The sequence below is a fragment of the Porites lutea genome, chromosome 3, assembly GCF_958299795.1.
Source record: "Porites lutea chromosome 3, jaPorLute2.1, whole genome shotgun sequence".
In the NCBI taxonomy this organism is placed as follows: Eukaryota; Metazoa; Cnidaria; class Anthozoa; order Scleractinia; family Poritidae; genus Porites; species Porites lutea.
Window position 1 is genome coordinate 13,058,215 of NC_133203.1, and position 20,000 is coordinate 13,078,214.

General features: G+C 39.7%; 1 protein-coding gene across 1 annotated transcript in view; it reads left to right on the forward strand.

Annotated features, from left to right (window-relative positions):
* Positions 1-8,815: 8,815 nt before the first annotated feature.
* Positions 8,816-20,000, forward strand: part of LOC140931577 (uncharacterized) — a 14,605-nt gene continuing 3,420 nt past the window's right edge. The window contains exons 1-5 of the mRNA XM_073381379.1: positions 8,816-9,086; positions 10,432-10,527; positions 12,065-12,169; positions 13,733-13,837; positions 19,854-20,000. The exon at positions 19,854-20,000 is cut by the window's right edge and continues 138 nt beyond it. Coding sequence (XP_073237480.1) covers positions 8,816-9,086; positions 10,432-10,527; positions 12,065-12,169; positions 13,733-13,837; positions 19,854-20,000 — 724 coding nt within the window. The remainder of the gene's footprint in view (positions 9,087-10,431; positions 10,528-12,064; positions 12,170-13,732; positions 13,838-19,853) is intronic.

A 20,000-nucleotide genomic window follows, 5' to 3' on the forward strand; every position in this document is an offset into this window, starting at 1 on the left:
TTTTTGTCCATTGAAAATTAAAATTACTCAATTTGCTAGTGGATTGTGTCTTAAAATTAATTGTATACTGCTGTCAAAAGAGATGGTTTACGAAGTTCCGAACAGAACAGTGCTAATCTGACATCCGAGTTTTCAAAAAAAAGAAAAAGACAGCTGATCATGAGTTATAAAGTGCGACATCACAGTCACAACAATGCCAGATACGGCGACTATGGGCGCTTCCCATTCCAAAGAAGGGTGCGTTCCTTTGGGATGATCCGGATCAGGATCAGTGATCCGAGATCACTTGGATCATGGTAGATCCAATGAACCGATGAATCCTTGTCCAGAATGGATTCATCGGTTCATTTGGGTTGTTTACCATTTACATGGGCAAACCGGTGGGTTCATGGTGTGAGTAAATGGTTCGCAAAGTTCAGGACTGGTAAATTTCGTCCCAGAATCGCCTTTACCATTTGTACAAATCAGTTCTAATTACCGAAAAAAAGCCGCGAAGGCCTGAAATTGATATCAAAGATGGCTTTGAAGGAATGGAACACGAACTTCCGTTTGGAATATTCCATCTGGAAAAACAGGACTAACTTTTGCAGATGTTCCGTTGCTCCCGGAAATTTTCCGTTGGGACGACCTAAAAAGTCGTGTTCCATTTACTTTCCAACCGGATTCCCGGAAAATTTTGGTAAATGGTAAACAATCTTGATCTACCATGATCCGAGTGATCTCGGATCACTAATCCTGATCCAGATCATCCCAAAGGAACGCACCCTTGCGAAATTCCGTAAATTTCGGTTGGTATGTACATCAAATGGTACGGACCATTTTGGTTTGATCCGATCGGAATATTCGGGGCCAGCTTTGAAGGTGGTCTACTTTGATCGGTCTGGTCATTTCGGTCGGTCGGACCGAAATGTCCCTTTTCATTTGACAAAATTGTTGTTCCCAGTACTGTCTTTTGTTTCAATAACCAAACACGCGGTGGCTTGGGTCGAGTCTGTGCCACCGGAATGTACCGTTCCATTGGGCACGTGGAATTTCCAAAATTTTGTTGAATGGAAAGCCCCCTATGTCATCATACTTGTAAAAATCCGACATTCGCTTGGGAAAATTCCCTACCGTAACATTGATCATTTTCTGTAACTGCTGTGATCTTCTAATTTGCAACATGAGAGTATATACATATATAAGCATCATGATGTTTAAAATACCATTGCATTTAGTTTGTTTACAAATCAAGCGACTGTCTTCTTTAAGTCACTACAAGCTGAGTGTAAGACAGCTTAAAAACAAGAACCAGTACAGCGGCTAAATATATGTATGACATTTGCCCTTGAACAATGTGCAAAGAAATGGACGGAGAAATCATTAGACAAGGTAGCGTTCTAATATAGTGTTTAGATACTTTTGTCAAGAATGAGCGTAATTTATAAACCATGTAATCCAAAGAGTTAATGTTGATGTAATAAGGATGGCATGTTAGCGGCATCCGATAGAAAGACACAAAGAAAGGGAGTGACAACTCCCAAAGCACAAACTCAGCCAAAACGCTAAAAATCTTCAATGTTTACTCAAGTTTGGGCTTATAGAAGATAATGTCACAGTTTTTCAATGACCATGAAATTCAGAGTCCGGGTAGTTAGTTAATCAATTGTGGCCCTGAAAAAATTTGAAGGAAAAAAAACTACGAATTTTTAAGAAAATGCTTTTTTCGTGAGAAGGACTCTTAAACGCTGACAAACGTCAACAAATAGCGAAAACTATAATTCCTATATGTTTGCTTTGCTCGAAATCGCGCGCATTTACAAGGCCCTAAAGCGTTTTGCTGACTTGCAAGGACCCATCTGTTATAACGATGCCCAAAATAAAGGGATGAATCTCTTAGTTTATTGGATATAATCCGTGTAAAGTTTGCTTATCATTTTCGCATAAATTATAACCTAAATTTGGAAACCGCTGAATTTCTCGAATTGGGTCTTTGCGATTTTGGTGAAACTCTGTTCAGCGCAAGGCACTAATGCGCACTATGTGTAGCCGAGAGATTTTCACGAAAAAATGCCGGCAACAGCAGATTTTCGACTCAGACCTCAAAGGGGCGTGGCATTATAATCACGTGACATTTACTCCGATCGCCAAAAATTTTATGTTATATTGTAGATTGATCTATATGTTATCCATTCTATGTGTTGGACTTACGATAAAAGTAAAGGTGGGGATACCAGAGAGCTTCAAAGTGGGATGGTACCCCCCCCCCCCCCCCAAAAAAAGTGGGTCGAGTCACCTTAAAGAGCAAAGTCAATATCACGTTCCAGATTTCTCGCCAATATTTAACTGAGATATTCCGACGTTATCCAATCCCTACGTTTCCATCAGTGGGATGGTGGATTCACGTATCCGTCACGTGAGATGATAAATAACTTGACCATTTTAACGTGCAGTACCATGGTTCGTACAACTTCAGTCGAACAAATTTCAAGAACTTTTCAAGAATTTTTAAGGACAAATGGAAGTTTAAAAGGACTAAGATTTATTCAATAAATCGGCATTCTGTAAGCCCCTTTTGAACACCTTCTTGGCTAAAGCACATCATGGAGTCATTTACGATTTTTACTTCTTGAGCCATGGTTGATAACATTATTTTATACTACTTTCCGCAGTATTACGCTTCGGAAAACGAGCAGGTATGACTTGCAATTGCATCTGAGGTACAGAAACAGCATTTAAAATAAAGAAACAGAAGTAAAATATTACTCATGCACAAAAATGTTTTTAGACAAGGTAGTGAATTTCAAGGATTTTTCAAGAGCTAATAAAGAAATCAAGTACTTTTCAAGGATCTTAAACGAATTTAAGGACTTTTGAAAAAAAATTGAAGACCGTTTCAAGATTGTACGAACCATGTATAGATTTTATTAACCTGAGATCAGGCCAAATTTTTGCGGTTCTCATACATTCTCTCTAACGGCTACCGCTAAAATTGGTCCTGATGCAAACTCTCGCAAGTTTGTGCTCTGACTGCGGCCAGATTTTGGCCGCAACGCTGATTGGCTGTTAGAACAATGCCACAAGATCTGATTGGCTGTTGGAATCAATGGAAGTTAAAAGCGCTTATTCCTCGCGATAACGCGAAAAATAATTCTCGGCCTAATGGAAAAATAATTCTTAATACACATTAGAAAAATAATTCGAATAACCACTGAAAAATAATTCATGGTATGAATGAAAAAAGTATTCGTATAATTAAACAAAAATAACTCATGTTGCTAGAAATAATTACTAGCACGCTGAAAAAGGTATTGTTTATTGATGATAAAAGTATGCAACAGGTCCATAATATTTGGTGCAGTGGGATTAATACTGACTTGTAGTGCAATTTTATTGTCATGATTTTGACCAGAACGGGCCTCCATAGTAATTCTTTAATACTGTAATTCTGTAACTTGTGAAATCACAGGTGTCCCAAGCTCACGTTACGAGTGTGTGCTGGTGTGTTATGTAATTTAACTTTCTCACAAGAGAGTCGGTGTTGCGTTACAAGCAACCGTTGAGATACAATACTGAGATCTCCGAACGCTAAATATCATAATTCTTACTTATTTTTCGATGAAATAAATAAAGGACACATACCTTTGATGTATTCCTGTGTTTTATGGTTTGAAATCAGCAATTTAGTCGTTTTTTTGGCTGTTATTGTTTGACCCCTGTCACTCTCTTCACAAAACGAAGTAAAGGCAGCACAGAAAAACAGCCTGCGGTCCGGACCTTGTCTATTCAAAGGTGGTTTGCGGCCCGAAAAGACATCGAATCGCAGATTTTTTCGACCAGACGCAAACTTCTGTTATCGCTACACTGCTGTAAACGTTTGAAAGCGACGCATGTCGCTGGAACATTTCCTCGAGCCATGTCCAGAAATCAGAATACCTTCTGTCTTCGGACACTGTGATACGGCAACTTGACACGTCGTTGGTCCGAGGTCAAATTCCCCTCGACCGAGGGTGGCTCAGTCAAATTAACTGAAATTTGATTTCAAGATTTTTAGTTCGTTTTCACGTGAGAATGATCATTCTTTAGGTTTATAATTTTAACGGGTAAAACTGTCATTGATATCCAAACTAGAACAACAACAGAAAACGTTTGTTGCGAGTTTGCTTTGTTGACTGAGCCACCCTCGGTCGAGGGAAATTTGACCTCGGACCAACGCCGTGTCCAGAAAGCACTAGATAACATCGACCTAAACCGGATGAGTCATCGATATGTCAGCGGCGTCTTACAAAATGACTGAAATAATCCCGTCGACTTCCGCTCACTTGATCGATCGAAGCGAGGATGTTATATTTGAGTTAGTTTGAGTTATAAAACGGTCAATATTGTCGATTCCAGTTTATATCACTCAAAAAATGGTTCAATCTGTATTAGACTCAGCTGTATTGCATTGAACGACGTGGCTTGTGGTCTTCCCCCCAAAAAACTAGGATTACTTAAGAAGTCGAGATTTCTCCCTAGAAACGTTCGTCAGGATCTCTATTTTAAGGTCATCTTGCCTTCAGTGACCTATGGTCTTATACTATGGGGATCTTGCTGCAATTCCGACTTATTTCAGTCCCTGGAAAGACTTCACTGCAGGGCTGCGAGACTAATCTTTCATTTGCCGAAAGACATGGCATCTGCTGATGTCCTACAACGGGCCCAATGGCCGACTCTGTCTATTTATTATAAATTAGCCATTTTTATCTGTCTTCATAAAGCTTTCCACGATAGGTTACCTGTCACATTAATCGACCTGATTTCTAAGAAATGGGCCACAAACTATTCAACCCGGACTTGCGCTTCTTTAATTGTTCCACGCTTCAACACGCGTTACATGAAAGACTCTGTCGCGTTTAGAGGCTCAGTCCTGTGGAATGCAGTGACCAACAACCGTAGTGCCCTGACAAAAAACATTCCTTATCGTGATTTCAGGCTAAAGCTTAAATCTCAAGCTAATTTTAATGAATTCAGCTTCAAGATAACGTCTGCATCCACTTGTAATTTTAGAAAAGATGACTTTGTATATACTTAAATTTATGCTCATAATTTCATATTTGCAAGCGCTAATTTAGTTCAAACGTTTTATCTGTATATACCCCTAGTTTTTAGTTTACTTGTAATTAGTTAATTGCAAACGACCCCACAAGCTCATGTAGCTTTAATACTCATCGTTTTAAAATAAAGGCTATCTATCTATCTATCTACGCTGGTTTCGGTCGATGTTATTAGTGTCAAAACGTCCCGAAATCCTATCTAACATCGACCGAAACCTAACCGAAAGTCAGCTGCGGCTAAAAAAAAACCAAAATAAAATAAATCCCACCAGAGTGCGAATCCCATCCCAGTTTTATTGCTGTCATTTGGGTCTCAAACAGTAGTTTTCCAGCTTTTCGACTTTCACCCAAGAAAGTTTAATATAAAAAGTTCTACTTCCACAATCACATGCCAACATTGGCGCCAAATCTAAAATTTTCCAAATCAAGCGATACACCGTGGTTATCTCTATTTTAAGTCGCATACAATCCATATTCAGGATATATAAGTCTAGGAGCCTATTTTAAAAAGTGTATGCCACTACTACCCGTTTAGCCGTTTTATGATATTTAATTTACTCTGCGCTTTTCACAAACACGCGAACTCTAAAATTCAAATTATTGCGTTTTTCGCTGCCGTCAATCATAATTACGATCACAAGCAATGAACCTTGAAACACAGAAACTAGTCTGCGTTGCAGCCTGCCCACGCACTCATCAAAACCATCTGTATAGTCCGTCTGCGAATTAGTGCACAAAAGCTCGTTCTAATATCCTGCAGAGTCGCAAGGACATATGCGAGCGTTTTTGATAGGCGGGTTTTCTCACAGGTTTCTTATGCGCCTCACGATTGGCCTAATTCTTACGTGTGCGTGACGGTTGGGCTCAGTGACACGTCAAAATTCACAGAAGGGAGTTGGCAAGGATCGTCTACAGTAAACAATGTAACAGCAAAGTTCGAACTTTAAAGCCTTCTTCTGAACAAAAAAATCGGCTTTGAGAGAATTCCTTCAAGGCCAGAATTTGCTTGTAAATTTGCCGACTGGTTTTCCAGCGTCTTCCAATCGCTGCAGATGCTCTGCCGTGTATTCTGCAATCTAGCCGACAGTTCTAGCGTCAAAACAAATCAGGAAATCATGGTTCACGGCCAAAAAAAAACTACACACACGTAGCTATTCCGGGTCCAGGCATTTCGGAGAAAACCAAGGGAACTGAGGTTATTTAGCCGCAATAAAAAAGCTGAAGGCTTAAACAAAGGTAAAAGAAAATCATTTAATGGTAAACTGCAGCTGTGATCAAATCCTGTCAAAAAACATTTGCCGAAACATAAACCGCAGGAACTAATTGCTCAATATGCATGGAACAGACCACAGCTGAGACCAGCTTCATTACCTCTAAATGTGAGACTCAAAGCGGCAAAAAAAATTTGCTCAGTCAAAGTGTAGAATACTCCATGCACTGCATAAAATACGCAAAAAGAGAGCAAGAAAAACCTCTGAGTGACCACTTTTTCCTAGGGCCAAAGATTGTTTTGTTTCGTTTCGTCGAATACCATAAGCCCAGTAAAACAACAACACAGCTAACTAAGAACTACAAAGTATGTTGTTGAATATTGTTTTTCGTTTTGTTTAAAGGTCAGTTCAGCATTCATTTTTAGTAGTGTCGCTTTGTCTTTCCAAATTAATTGGCAGATAATAACCTGGATTTATAAAAAATATGTTGTTTTAGGCGTTTGTTTCTCTAGTAAATTCGAAAATTGCAAGTGTACTCACAGGACTAAATCAACCAAATTAAATGCGCTTGAGAACTCGTTTGGTTTGTTCTGAGATAATTTATATATCCTTTGAAAAAGTTCGCGATTTATTTCTCCAAGATTTTTAAAGATTTATGTACTGAAAATAGAGCAAAATTGCCGAGGAAAATATAAAGGCAACAGAAAAACAGAAATTTCAGTATTTTAAATTCGAGCGCGCCTAGCCAAAATATTAAAACTAGAACATCGTGTCGCCGTCTTTTCGAAAACTTTTTACCTTCTGCGCCAACGGAAATAACCTTCGAGATCTCCTTTAATCTCGTAAGAAGTTAAATGTGATTGTGCTGACTGTTTCATTTTTAATTTAAAAAAGATTATAGGGTAAAACTGAGCTATTTTTTAAGTCAGAGAGTCTGCAGTTTTCCCACGTATGAAAACTTTGCATACTAAAAAAACAAGAAACGGAAGTAATTTTGTTTGGCTGATTCAGCAAATGGCAATCAATCAAAAAAGTGGGCGGCAGACGTTTAGTAGAAGGTTTGTATCGGACTCTCTTTTCGTTTTGCCTTGCCCGCCGGAATATTATTTACAAAGCGAGACTTGAGCCTGATCTTTGGTTAAGATTTTATTTTTTCCTAGGTTCAAATTTTTTTTTTTCAAACTTGTTCTGATTCCTTTACTATTCCCATTAAGAGGGGAAATAAAACTAGCCTAAGGTAAATTTAGGCCGTTAGTCATAATCATATCTTCGTATACTTTGGTTCCTTACTAAAAACAGTGAATTTGCTTTTGAAAAATCAGTTCTGTTTCACTTGACGTAAATCCTTCAGACGCACGCTAACTTGCAACTGATTAGCCCAGGTCCTTTGTATGGCTTTTTATCCCACTTTTTTCATCGTGTTTCATTTTCAATTTTGCTTGTTCCTTTGCTTGTCCAGCTCCCAAATTTAACCTTCATAATACTGTGTATGATCGGTTCAATTCACTCCCAACTGCCAAATCAGTTGCGCCTGCAATTTCTGAATGGTCGAGACACTGGCCTTTTTTTTCTCAACTTCCTTAACGCCAATAAAAGAACCAAGATCCATGAAAAATGCTTGTTTTTAAGTTTTGTGTTAAGTAGCTCTGCACCATTGATGGTTGAATTAAAAGAATGCATATTTCTAATCAAAGGGGTGGGGACTCGGAGTAGGGTCATTTTGTCTTCTGGTCTGCTGACAGATGTCGGAAAATGCTGTATGAGGTGGGGATACAAAAGAATACGCTTATTTGAAAAATATTAACTTAATGTATAATTTATACAATCTGAGAAAGAAAGAGCTTGTCAAAACTTACCTCATCTTTCTCGTAGTTTATAGTGCAGCAATTATTAAGGCAGCACAAATACATAAAAAGTACTATAAGAAGGAAGAATGGAGAAATCTTTTTACCCACAATTTGTTTTTCCCAGATACCACCGCTTGATAAACATGATACTAGACATACTAGAATAGGCCCTTTGCAGCTGGCTCATTCTCTCTTGCTTTTACTTGGTGCAAACTGCCATCCTCGAGAGCAAGAGACGCACTGGGACAAGACAAACAAAAGAAACTACAATTTTAAATCATATGAGCGCTTTGTTTGTCTTGTCCCAGTGTGCCCCTTGCTCCTCTGCATAGCGCTTTTGTACCAGTATGACTGGCCTAAATAGCTGCAAAGGGCCTATTGCGCACGACTTACTGTTCACACTATTGAAAGAAAGTACAAATCTCTCTCTTTGCTTTGTTTTAATAATATCGACTTCCATAGCCTGAAAAGCTTATTGAAAAGGTTCACTAAGCGCAAGTGATTGATACCCTCGCTTAAGCATCATCAAATATTCAATGGCAACAGTTACAATCATGTTTTTTTTTATTCGGGCACTCGTATAGTATAAAATGTCTTACAATTACGTGCCTGAATCTTGGATGCCTAAAAAATATTAATTTTGATTTATTTACAGTTAAATTTCTGTTACCAAGACAGCTTTATGGATGACAAACACGAAAAGGTTTTGAGCGAGAACTGGCGTGTACTCAGAAAATGCCTGGAGCCAATAAAGCTCTTACCTCACTTGGGGATAGTTTTAGACTACGAAGATAAAGAGGCAATTAAAAACCAAAAAAATCGGGCGGATCAGAGCGACTTGCTGCTAGATGTCCTACACAGGAGAGGACCAAAGGCATTTGACTGCTTCGTGAAAGCGTTGCAAAAAGAAAAGACTCAGGATTACTCAGCTCATCTTTCAAAGAAGCAAACAGGTAATAACTCTAGCTCATTGTCTTTATCATAGTTGCCAGGGCAATCTGGTGGTGGTCTATAAGAGTGTAGAACATGGAAAATTGTGGTCGATTTGTTTCCCCTGTACTTGAATTTATATGTAAGGTGTTTCTTTCTGTATGTTTTTGTATTTCTTTTCTTTTCGTTTTTCTTATGTAATTTAATAACGTCTTTATTTAAAGTCTTGTCCTGCCTAGTTTAGCATTAAAGCTATTTGCAGGGCATAAAGTATTGTAAACTTTATATTTCTTTAAATAAATACATTGTTGTTGTTTACAAATATAACATTTATTTTTCGCTAGTTTTTGCAAGGCGTCCTCCTCCAACTGCGCAAAGCGACGTTTTTCTTGTTGTTTTTCGTATTTTTGCTCTACTTTGGCAGCTTCATGCACCAACTCACTCACAGAAATTTCTCTCCATATGTTAAAAATTGGTTCTTCTTTGTCCATGCGGAGGAGTAAAATTATTTTTACAAAAAAATCCAAAACAAAATAGATTCCATGTTGCCGTGCGTCTGTTCAGTAATAGATCACAGATGACGTCAAAATGTCGTAAAAACAAAGAAGTGGCACACGAGCCGCAGGGAGTGTGTCACTGTTGTTTTTAACGCATTTTGACGTCCTCTGTGATCTATTATTGAACAGACCCACGGCAACATGGAATCTATTTGTTTTATACAATGATCAGAAAAGAAAAAGACCGATACACATACCTGCCTCGAACCGCTTGACCTTTTGAGGATTTGTGCTAGTTTAGGCATTTTTTAAGTCCCAAACCCAACTTTTCATCTTAGCTTCTTCTTTATCTTACTTGTGTACAGTTTCTTCGAAACGTTTTTCACCGGCTTTTCTTGCTCAAAGAAGAATAATAGCGAAAACATTTTGCAAAACAGCGAGTCTCTCGTAGCGAAGACACACGATGCCAACTGTTGTGAAGATTTCTTGTAGTTTAGGCATTGTCAAGTAGTCAATAGCTTTTTTGGTCTCCGTTTCTCCATTTTTCTTCTTTGTAAATAGCTCCTGCTAAACTTTTTCCGAAGCTTTCGCTTGCCTCAATCCGAAATAATCTCTCAAACATTTTCAAAACCGCGTGCCATGTTGAACAAAACAAAGAAAACAAGTTTCCCGTGACGTCATCCATGTATCTGTACTCTAATAGATCATGGGCAACGACCAATCACAGCGCGCGCAGCATTCACATCATTGTATAAACTCTCATAGACTATACCTCTCGACCAATCTGCGCGCGAGGATTCGCTCAGTTATGGTAAAAAAACCTACGAACCAGAGCAAACGACTTGAATGATTTTTTTTATTTCTTCTACAGAGAACAAGCGGCTCGAAATCGAACAGGAAAATTTGAAAATCCAAACAGAACAACTAAAGACCAAATTGCAGTGTTTTGAAGAGAACAAACGCTTACGTAAGTGGAAGAAATCAGAAGCCGTTGAGCAGTTGACCCCTAAAACGTTTCACAACCAGATGTAAAAAGTTCAATATCGACTTGCCTGGGTGCAGACGTCTCCTATTTCCTTTGTTGCACGCGGAAAAGGGACGTCAGCGTAGCGCCGTCGCTAATCGTGTTCCAGCGTTCCGCTGGCAGGGTATTCTATTTCGCATAAATTGTGAAATAATATCCGGTTAGAAATAAGAGTTGACAGGCCAAACACAACATCATAAGCTCGTGATAATGCGATACGTGACCTTAACAGAGGTTTTTCATCTTTTCTCTCTCGCGCGAAGTTAACTAGCACTACATAGTGCATGTAGCATCCTAAACTTTGACTGAGTAAATCTCGTTTTTGCCGCACCAAGTCTTACATTTAGAGGTCGTGAAGCAGGTACTGAGTAATCTATTCCTGTGGTTTATGCTTCTATGGGTGTCCCTGATAGGATTTGATTTCAGATGCAGTTGTAAAGTGTTTAAATTTTCTTTGACCTCTGTTTGTTAGGGCTAAATAAAGATTTTAATTAGTTTCTTTGCCTGGCTTTCTCCGAAATGCCTGCCTGGTGCGAAGTCCACGCCGCTTTTGTAGTTTTCTCAGACACTGTTTACAAATATGATGTCATGTGTCATGCACAGTAAAATTGTAAAGAAATGATTTCCTCGCACAAGTTAAATTTTCCGCGGCCTTGCACAAGATTTCGAACGGTCTGCACACAATGGCACATGTTTTGATTTGTTTTGGCTGGAAAACCCCGAAACACAAATCACCGCATACATTATCAGACCAAATTCGATAACAACCAATCAGCGTTAAGCCAAACAATGCGCACTGTGTGTCAGCCTATCACAGCATGTTCCCAAGATCTTGGGAACCCAGCGGGACGCTGGAACACGATTAGCGACGGCGTTACGCAGACGTCCCTTTTCCGCGTGCAACAAAAGAAATAGGAGACGTCAGCACAGAGGAAAAAGATCGACAGGATACTTATAATTATAATACACCACATGCGCAGACTGACAGTCTACAGAAGTGCCTACTGTCAAAACCCCTTTTGCGAGGGGCTGAGGGGCTGTAGAAAGTGTCCTTATTAAGCGGGTTGAATTTGAAGAAAATTTAAGGGCTTTCTTTCCCCAGGGACAAAGCAAACTTTACGTAATAATGAGGTGTCCGTATTAAGCGGGGTTTGACTGCACTTGTTTTTTTAAAGTAACTTCACATGCAAGCAAAGTAATAACGAGGTGTTGTATTTGTCATCGTTCTTGTGCTCTGCAGCTAAGACTCACCAAAGAATGGTTATGTTTTATCATCTCTCGCCGAAGCTCGTCTGCTTCTTTTGCATTCCTCACTGTATGCAGTGCGTTGTGCTCCAACCATCCTTTCTGTTACGCCCCACCTTAGTATTCTAGAGAAAAAAATTCGCTCGGCCTCTCAGGTGGACAGTTATGGTAAAAAAAAAAAAAACCTATGAACCAGAACAAACGTCTTGAATGATTTTTTTTATTTCTTCTACAGAGAACAAGCGGCTCTTGGAACTCGAAATCGAACTGGAAAATTTCAAAGAGCAAACAGAGGATCTAAAGACCAAATTGCGGTGTTTTGAAGAGAAGAAACGCTTACGTAAGTGGAAGAAATCAGAAGCTGTTGAGCGGTCGACCCCTAAAACGTTTCACAACCAGATGTGAAAAGTTCAATATCGACTTGCCTGGGTGCAGACGTCTCCTATTTCCTTTGTTGCACGCGGAAAAGGGACGTCTGCGTAACGCCGTCGCTAATCGTGTTCCAGCGTTCCGCTGGCAGGGTATGATCTATTTCGCATAAATTGTGAAATAATATCCGGTTAGAAATAAGAGTTGACAGGCCAAACACAACATCATAAGCTCGTGATAATGCGATACGTGACCTTGAGAGTCTGCTTAAACAGAGGTTTTTCATCTTTTCTCTCTCGCGCGTATGTTACTAGCACTACACAGTGCTTGTAGCATTCTAAAATTTGACTGAGTAAATCTCGTTTTTGCTGCACGAAGTCTTACATTTGGAGGTCATGAAGCAGGTTTGTTACATTCACGCTGAGTAATCATTTCCTGTGGTTTATGCTTCTATGGGTGTTCTCTGAGAGGATTTGATTTCAGATGCAGTTGTAAAGTGTTTAAATTTTCTTTGACCTCTGTTTGTTAGGGCTAAATAAAGATTTTAGTTTCTTTGCCTGGCTTTCTCCGAAATGCCTGCCTGGTGCGAAGTCCACGCCGCTTTTGTAGTTTTCTCAGACACTGTTTACAAATATGATGTCATGTGTCATGCACAGTAAAATTGTAAAGAAATGATTTCCTCGCAAATGTTAAATTTTCCGCGGCCTTGCACAAGATTTCGAACGGTCTGCACACAATGGCACATGTTTTGATTTGTTTTGGCTGGAAAACCCCGATTACACAAATCACTACATACATTATCAGACCAAATTCGATAACAACCAATCAGCGTTAAGCCAAACAATGCACACTGTGTGTCAGCCTATCACAGCATGTTCCCAAGATCTTGGGAACCCAGCGGGACGCTGGAACACGATTAGCGACGGCGTTACGCAGACGTCCCTTTTCCGCGTGCAACAAAGGAAATAGGAGACGTCTGCACAGAGGAAAAAGATCAACAGGATACTTATAATTATAATACACCACATGCGCAGACTGACAGTCTACAGAAGTGCCTACTGTCAAAACCCCTTTTGCGAGGGGCTGAGGGGCTGTAGAAAGTGTCCTTATTAAGCGGGTTGAATTTGAAGAAAATTTAAGGGCTTTCTTTCCCCAGGGACAAAGCAAACTTTACGTAATAATGAGGTGTCCGTATTAAGCGGGGTTTGACTGCACTTGTTTTTTTAAAGTAACTTCACATGCAAGCAAAGTAATAACGAGGTGTTGTATTTGTCATCGTTCTTGTGCTCTGCAGCTAAGACTCACCAAAGAATGGTTATGTTTTATCATCTCTCGCCGAAGCTCGTCTGCTTCTTTTGCATTCCTCACTGTATGCAGTGCGTTGTGCTCCAACCATCCTTTCTGTTACGCCCCACCTTAGTATTCTAGAGAAAAAAATTCGCTCGGCCTCTCAGGTGGACAGTTATGGTAAAAAAAAAAAAAACCTATGAACCAGAACAAACGTCTTGAATGATTTTTTTTATTTCTTCTACAGAGAACAAGCGGCTCTTGGAACTCGAAATCGAACTGGAAAATTTCAAAGAGCAAACAGAGGATCTAAAGACCAAATTGCGGTGTTTTGAAGAGAAGAAACGCTTACGTAAGTGGAAGAAATCAGAAGCTGTTGAGCGGTCGACCCCTAAAACGTTTCACAACCAGATGTGAAAAGTTCAATATCGACTTGCCTGGGTGCAGACGTCTCCTATTTCCTTTGTTGCACGCGGAAAAGGGACGTCTGCGTAACGCCGTCGCTAATCGTGTTCCAGCGTTCCGCTGGCAGGGTATGATCTATTTCGCATAAATTGTGAAATAATATCCGGTTAGAAATAAGAGTTGACAGGCCAAACACAATATCATAAGCTCGTGATAATGCGATACGTGACCTTGAGAGTCTGCTTAAACAGAGGTTTTTTCATCTTTTCTCTCTCGCGCGAAGGTTACTAGCACTACATAGTGCTTGTAGCATTCTAAAATTTGACTGAGTAAATCTCGTTTTTGCCGCACTAAGTCTTACATTTAGAGGTCATGAAGCAGGTTTGTTACATGCATACTGAGTAATCATTTCCTGTGGTTTATGCTTCTATGGGTTTTCCCTGATAGGATTTGATTTCAGATGCAGTTGTAAAGTGTTTAAATTTTCTTTGACCTCTGTTTGTTAGGGCTGAATAAAGATTTTTTTTTGCCTGGCTTTCTCCGAAATGCCTGCCTGGTGCGAAGTCCACGCCGCTTTTAGCTGTGGTCACACTACAGACTTTTTACCTACAATCGGCGACAAAATGAGTTGAGACACTTCGCCCAAAACTGGGCTTTTTTACGTTTTATTAACTTCAAAGGGAGGAAATATAGCTTTCCTCCCCCATCCCCTCCGTGCAATGTTGTGCCCTTTTTCTAGCTACCTGTAGAAAACAACAAACACCCCAACTTTGAATGGAGGGGACAGGGGAGGGGTGCGGATTCTTTTGTTCTCCGAAATTACCCTATTTAAGTACAATGTCTCAACAATTTTGTCGCCGATTGTAGGTAAATACGACTTGTTGACAGTTTAACTAGGGAAACTTGCTTTTTTAAGTGTGACCGATTTTTCCCTAGGTCACTTACCTCGGGGAAATTTTATCGTCTGGGTCTTGGATGTGGCTCGAAAACAATAGCGTTTACCTTGACAGCTACCCCAAAGCAATAGCTGGGGAAAAATGAAATACCGACGTTGCTTGCCAATAGACGCTCATCGGCGAAGGTCTTGATGACAGGACCGGACATAGATCACCCTGTGAAAGAAATTCTGGGGGCACAGTCTACGTCTTCGCCTTTCTTCACCTTGCACGTTGAATTAGCGTAAGAAATAACAGCGAGATAAAAGAAAAAAATCGTCTCTTTGATCAGCTAGATCCCTGCGCATTTTGCCTTCTTGAATTTACGCTCCAAAAAATTCAACTGGCGTGAAAACTTTGGGAGCCGATATCACTAGTGTGACCTTCCCAGAATTTTTACCTAGGTAAAACAAAACCCGAGATGAATTTACCTCGGGAGATTTTTGATGAATTTGCCCTAGGTAAATCGGTTTCACCTAGGTAAAAGTCCGTAGTGTGACCACAGCTTTTGTAGTTTTCTCGGACACTGTTTACAAATATGATGTCATGGGATCATGCACAGTAAAATTGTAAAGAAATGATTTCCTCGCACACGTTAAATTTTCCACGGCCTCGCACAAGATTTCGAACGGTCTGCACACAATGGCACATGTTTTGATTTGTTTTGGCTGGAAAACCCCGATTACATAAATCACCGCGTACATTACCATTATTCGATAACAACCAATCAGCGTTACGTCAAACAATGCGCACTGTGTCAGCCTATCACAGCATGTTCCCAAGATCTTGGGAACCCAGCGGGACGCTGGAACACGATTAGCGACGGCGTTACGCAGACGTCCCTTTTCCGCGTGCAACAAAGGAAATAGGAGACGTCAGCACAGAGGAAAAAGATCAACAGGATACTTATAATTATAATAAACCACTTGCGCAGACTGACAGTCTACAGAAGTGCCTACTGTCAAAACCCCTTATGCGAGGGGCTGAGGGGCTGTAGAAAGTGTCTTTATTAAGCGGGTTGAATTTAAAGTAGATTTAAGGGCTTTCTTTCCCCAGGGGCAAAGCAAACTTTACGTAATAATGAGGTGTCCGTATTAAGCGGGGTTTGACTGCACTTGTTTTTTTAAAGTAACTTCACATGCAAGCAAAGTAATAACGAGGTGTTGTATTTGTCATCGTTCTTGTTCTCTGCAGCTAGGACTCACCAAAGAATGGTTATGTTTTATCATCTCTCGTCGAAGCTCGTCTGCTTCTTTTGCATTCCTCACTATATGCAGCGCGTTGTGCTCCATCCATCCTTTCTGTTACGCACCACCTTAATATGCTAGAAAAAAAATTCGCTCGGCCTCGCAGGTGGACACTAATTGCAATGAAGTCCTTTTTCCTAAGGCCCAGTTCAGACGCCGAACTTTTCCGCATGAGCCAAACCTAACTCGAATTAAGGTGGCTCCCTAGAGTATTTACTAATAACCCTAACGATCTAGCATACGATGCAGAAGGAAATCTAGTTACTTTGTCTTTGCGATTTGGTTCACGAAATTCACCGCTAAGTTTACCCGTGTAAAAAGGCTCCTTTATCAAATTTCATTTTCTGGATTGAGGCCGTTGCCATGGCAACATCGCATCCTTAAACAGGCAGTAATTTTGTCATTTTTGATCATTTTTTCTTAATATTTCTTATTTCCCTCGGTGAAATGTCTTTAAACTTTGCCACTTTATGTTAACGATATTGCTTAACATTTTAAAGTGGAAAAAACATGGGGTCGTTAAGACGGTTTCGCCAATATTTTGAAAGTTGTAACTTTTCTTTATGGCCGAGTTTAGCTCTTACAGATTTTAACAAGAAAAGGACAGTACAAAAGTATTGCAACTGTTAAGAAATAAGGCGATTTTTAAAAAAATTTTCCCATGGAAACGCGAGAAATTCACGGTTAATTAACTGCGCTGACGTCACAAAAATCCGAAAAACACGCGTGGTTCGAGGTCGTATGAGCAAAATACGCGCGCGAGCCATCACACTCGCATGCGCATAACGCACATAGCCGAAAACATGTGATTTCTTCGAAAAGTGCGAAAACAATTGTTAAAGCTGTTTATCAGTATTATTACGGTGATATCTCACCAGTTGAAAAAGGAGAGATAGCGGATTCAATTTTATACCAAACACTGGATGCTTTCTTCGAAATACTTAACCATTGTAGCCAAAATTTGAGCCGTGGTAGTCACTACTCGTGCGGATGGCGATCATCGGAGATAAGACGGCGGTTTTGCAAGGATCACGATAAGGCCTTCATTTCCTAATCTGCCCTACCGACCGTTTGCAGATCTTCAAATGCCAGCCCACTTCTGGATACCTTTTCAACCTTGTTCTTCTTTAGGGATAATTTCGACGGCGAAGTTTTTCTTTAAAAGCCTGCTGTAAAAGATAAGATCTTGTTACACAGACTGCGATCCAGGTTTGGTATAAAAGGAAAAGCACTTTCGTGGCTTCAGTCTTATCTTACGGATCGTTCCCAGTCAGTTCAGATTGATGGATTTACCTCTTCAGTTCGTCCGCTCAGATTTGGTGTACCACAGGGGTCCGTGTTGGGTTCCTTGCTGTATCTGTTGTACACGGCCCCACTAGGTGACCTAATACGATGGCATGACATGAATTTCCATCAGTATATGCTGATGATACTCAACTGTACACCACCTTCACACTGGACGACTACTAACAAACTGAAACTAAATACTGACAAAACGGAACTTCTCATTCTCTATTCTAGGTTCAGACTGCCCCCACGGCTACCTTCTATTAAAATAGGAACTGATATCATCAAGCCTACAAATAAGGCGCGTAATATCGGCGTCATTTTCGATAACACCGTAACGATGTCTTTTCATATTAACAACATAGTTAATGTGGCATTCTACCACCTTAGAAATATAGCTAAGATTCGTAAGTATATCAATGTCACAACGGCTTAAGTTCTTGTGCACGCATTCATAAATTCAAAGCTGGATTTCTGCAACTCGCTTTTACATGGTCTTCCCAAGTATGAAATTAACAAACTGCAAAATGTCCAAAACGCTGCTGCGCGTGTGATTGCCTGCTTAAGTAAGTTTGATCACATAAGTAATACTCTAAAGGAGTTGCACTGGCTACCAGTGGAGCAAAGAATAATCTTTAAGATTAATCTTATTTGTTTTAAAATACTCAACAATTTAGCTCCTGATTATTTGGTTGACCTAATCCATGCTTATGAACCTGCAAGGTACCTTCGCTCATCTTCAGACAAGTGGCGTCTCGTTATTAAAGCCTGTAACTTAAAGACATACGGTTTAAGGGCTTTTTCAGTCATTGCCCCTATACTCTGGAACGATTTGTCTATTGAAATTAGATCGATCCATAATGCAAATAATTTAAATCTAAATTGAAGACCTTTCTTTTTAAGCCAGTTTACGAATTATCTTAGGTTTTTTATTTTGTATTTTTGTGACTATGTATGTTTATATATATGTAAATGATTTTAGGATTTTTATTTTTTATCCAGACCTTTTTGAAGCATTGTAAAGCGCTTAGCACTGAAAAGTATAGGCGCTATATAAATATTTTATTATTATTATTATTAAGATGGCGCCGATCTAAAAAAAGTACATCACGTCCTCAGCTGCACGTACAAGACTGTAGTTCTCGACGGAAAACCTACATCGCTTTCGTCAAGGGTCAATCTGTGACTCAAAAATTATTTTTCTTTGTGCGACAAAACGTACAAGGATGTTGGTTCGTCGATGGGAAGGTTCCTTCGATCAGGATGCAAGTTAAGCAAGAAACCTTTCTTCTGATAAGTTTTTTAAACAATGTGATAGAGTCGGCAAAACAAAAAAAATTACACTTGCTGTAATCTTGCCTTAAAGCCACTACTTCTAGAATTTCTTAATCAAATAAATCAAATGTAAGAGAAATGAAGTGACCGAGGAGCGCCGCCGGTGAAGACATTCTTCAGTGGTTGTTCGGGACTTGGCTCGATCTTTCAGATCTTTCCACTGACCGTGAACCAAAGGCCAGAAACAGCAACATTGCTTCCTTTAGGGTTAGCGTACTTATTTCTTTGTTTTCTTTGTAAAGTTTCCATTCACCATTTACTTGCACTATTTTACCTTTGTCTACTTTTGAAGCGAAAGAATTGATGTCTTTGGAAAATTTCTGCTTCGTTTTTACATACAATTTACTCTTATGGAGATCGATAGTCACTTGTAACATTGTCTCCTCTCATAAATGTTTCACCTACACTAACCAAACTTTTTGCACAATGAGCTTCAACAGAAGGTTAATAAAGTTTTTTTCGGGGAATATTTCGAAACAAAGAGGCCATGTTTGTCTTATTTTTGCGTGGACGTCGCGCGGATTTTAAAGCTCGCGCCATACTAGTGCTCAGGCTGCGCACGGACAATTTACTCTAGGGAGCCACCTTAAGGCTGACCCAAATTATTTAGGCCGGCTGAATTGATTCAGACGCCGATCTTAATTCCAGCCGAACTAAATTCAAAAGGAGAAAAATTTCCATTTCGGTCAAACTACTCACAAATGATACGTTATAATGATTTATGCATTAGGTTTGGTACATGAAAAGTTCGGCGTCTGAATCAAAGCCGTTCCAAAGTCGCTCCAAAGGCGAAATTCCCGGCCTGACCGGCCGAAAAGAACGGCTGAGCCGTTCCAAATTGAAACAGGCGTTTCTAATTGATTCAGACGCCAAACTTTATTTTATTTTTCATGTACTTAATTCAAAGTATTAGGTTCGGCTCATGAAAAGTTCGGCGTCTGAATCGGTTTACTTGAAAAATTTCCTCCCTCGACTTGCTCGCCCTCGGGACCCTTCAGACTGCGGGTAGTTTCAGAGTCAGTATACAATCATGTATATCAGTCATGAGCAGTCATAAACATAGAAGTTATCAAAATTAAGACTTAACCTAGGTTCTTTAGTAAACTTTATTGCAGAGGAACGCCTGTTGTTTCGTTCTATTTTTTCTTTATTTCTGCAGAAGACAACACAGTCTCCAAACTTGAAACCGAACTCGAAGAAGTTAAAATATATCGAGATCGTGTGGAACAAAAGAAAAGCGAATATTTCATGAAGTGTGACGCGTTAGAAACACAGACAAATGAACTAAAGACCAAACTGCAGAGTT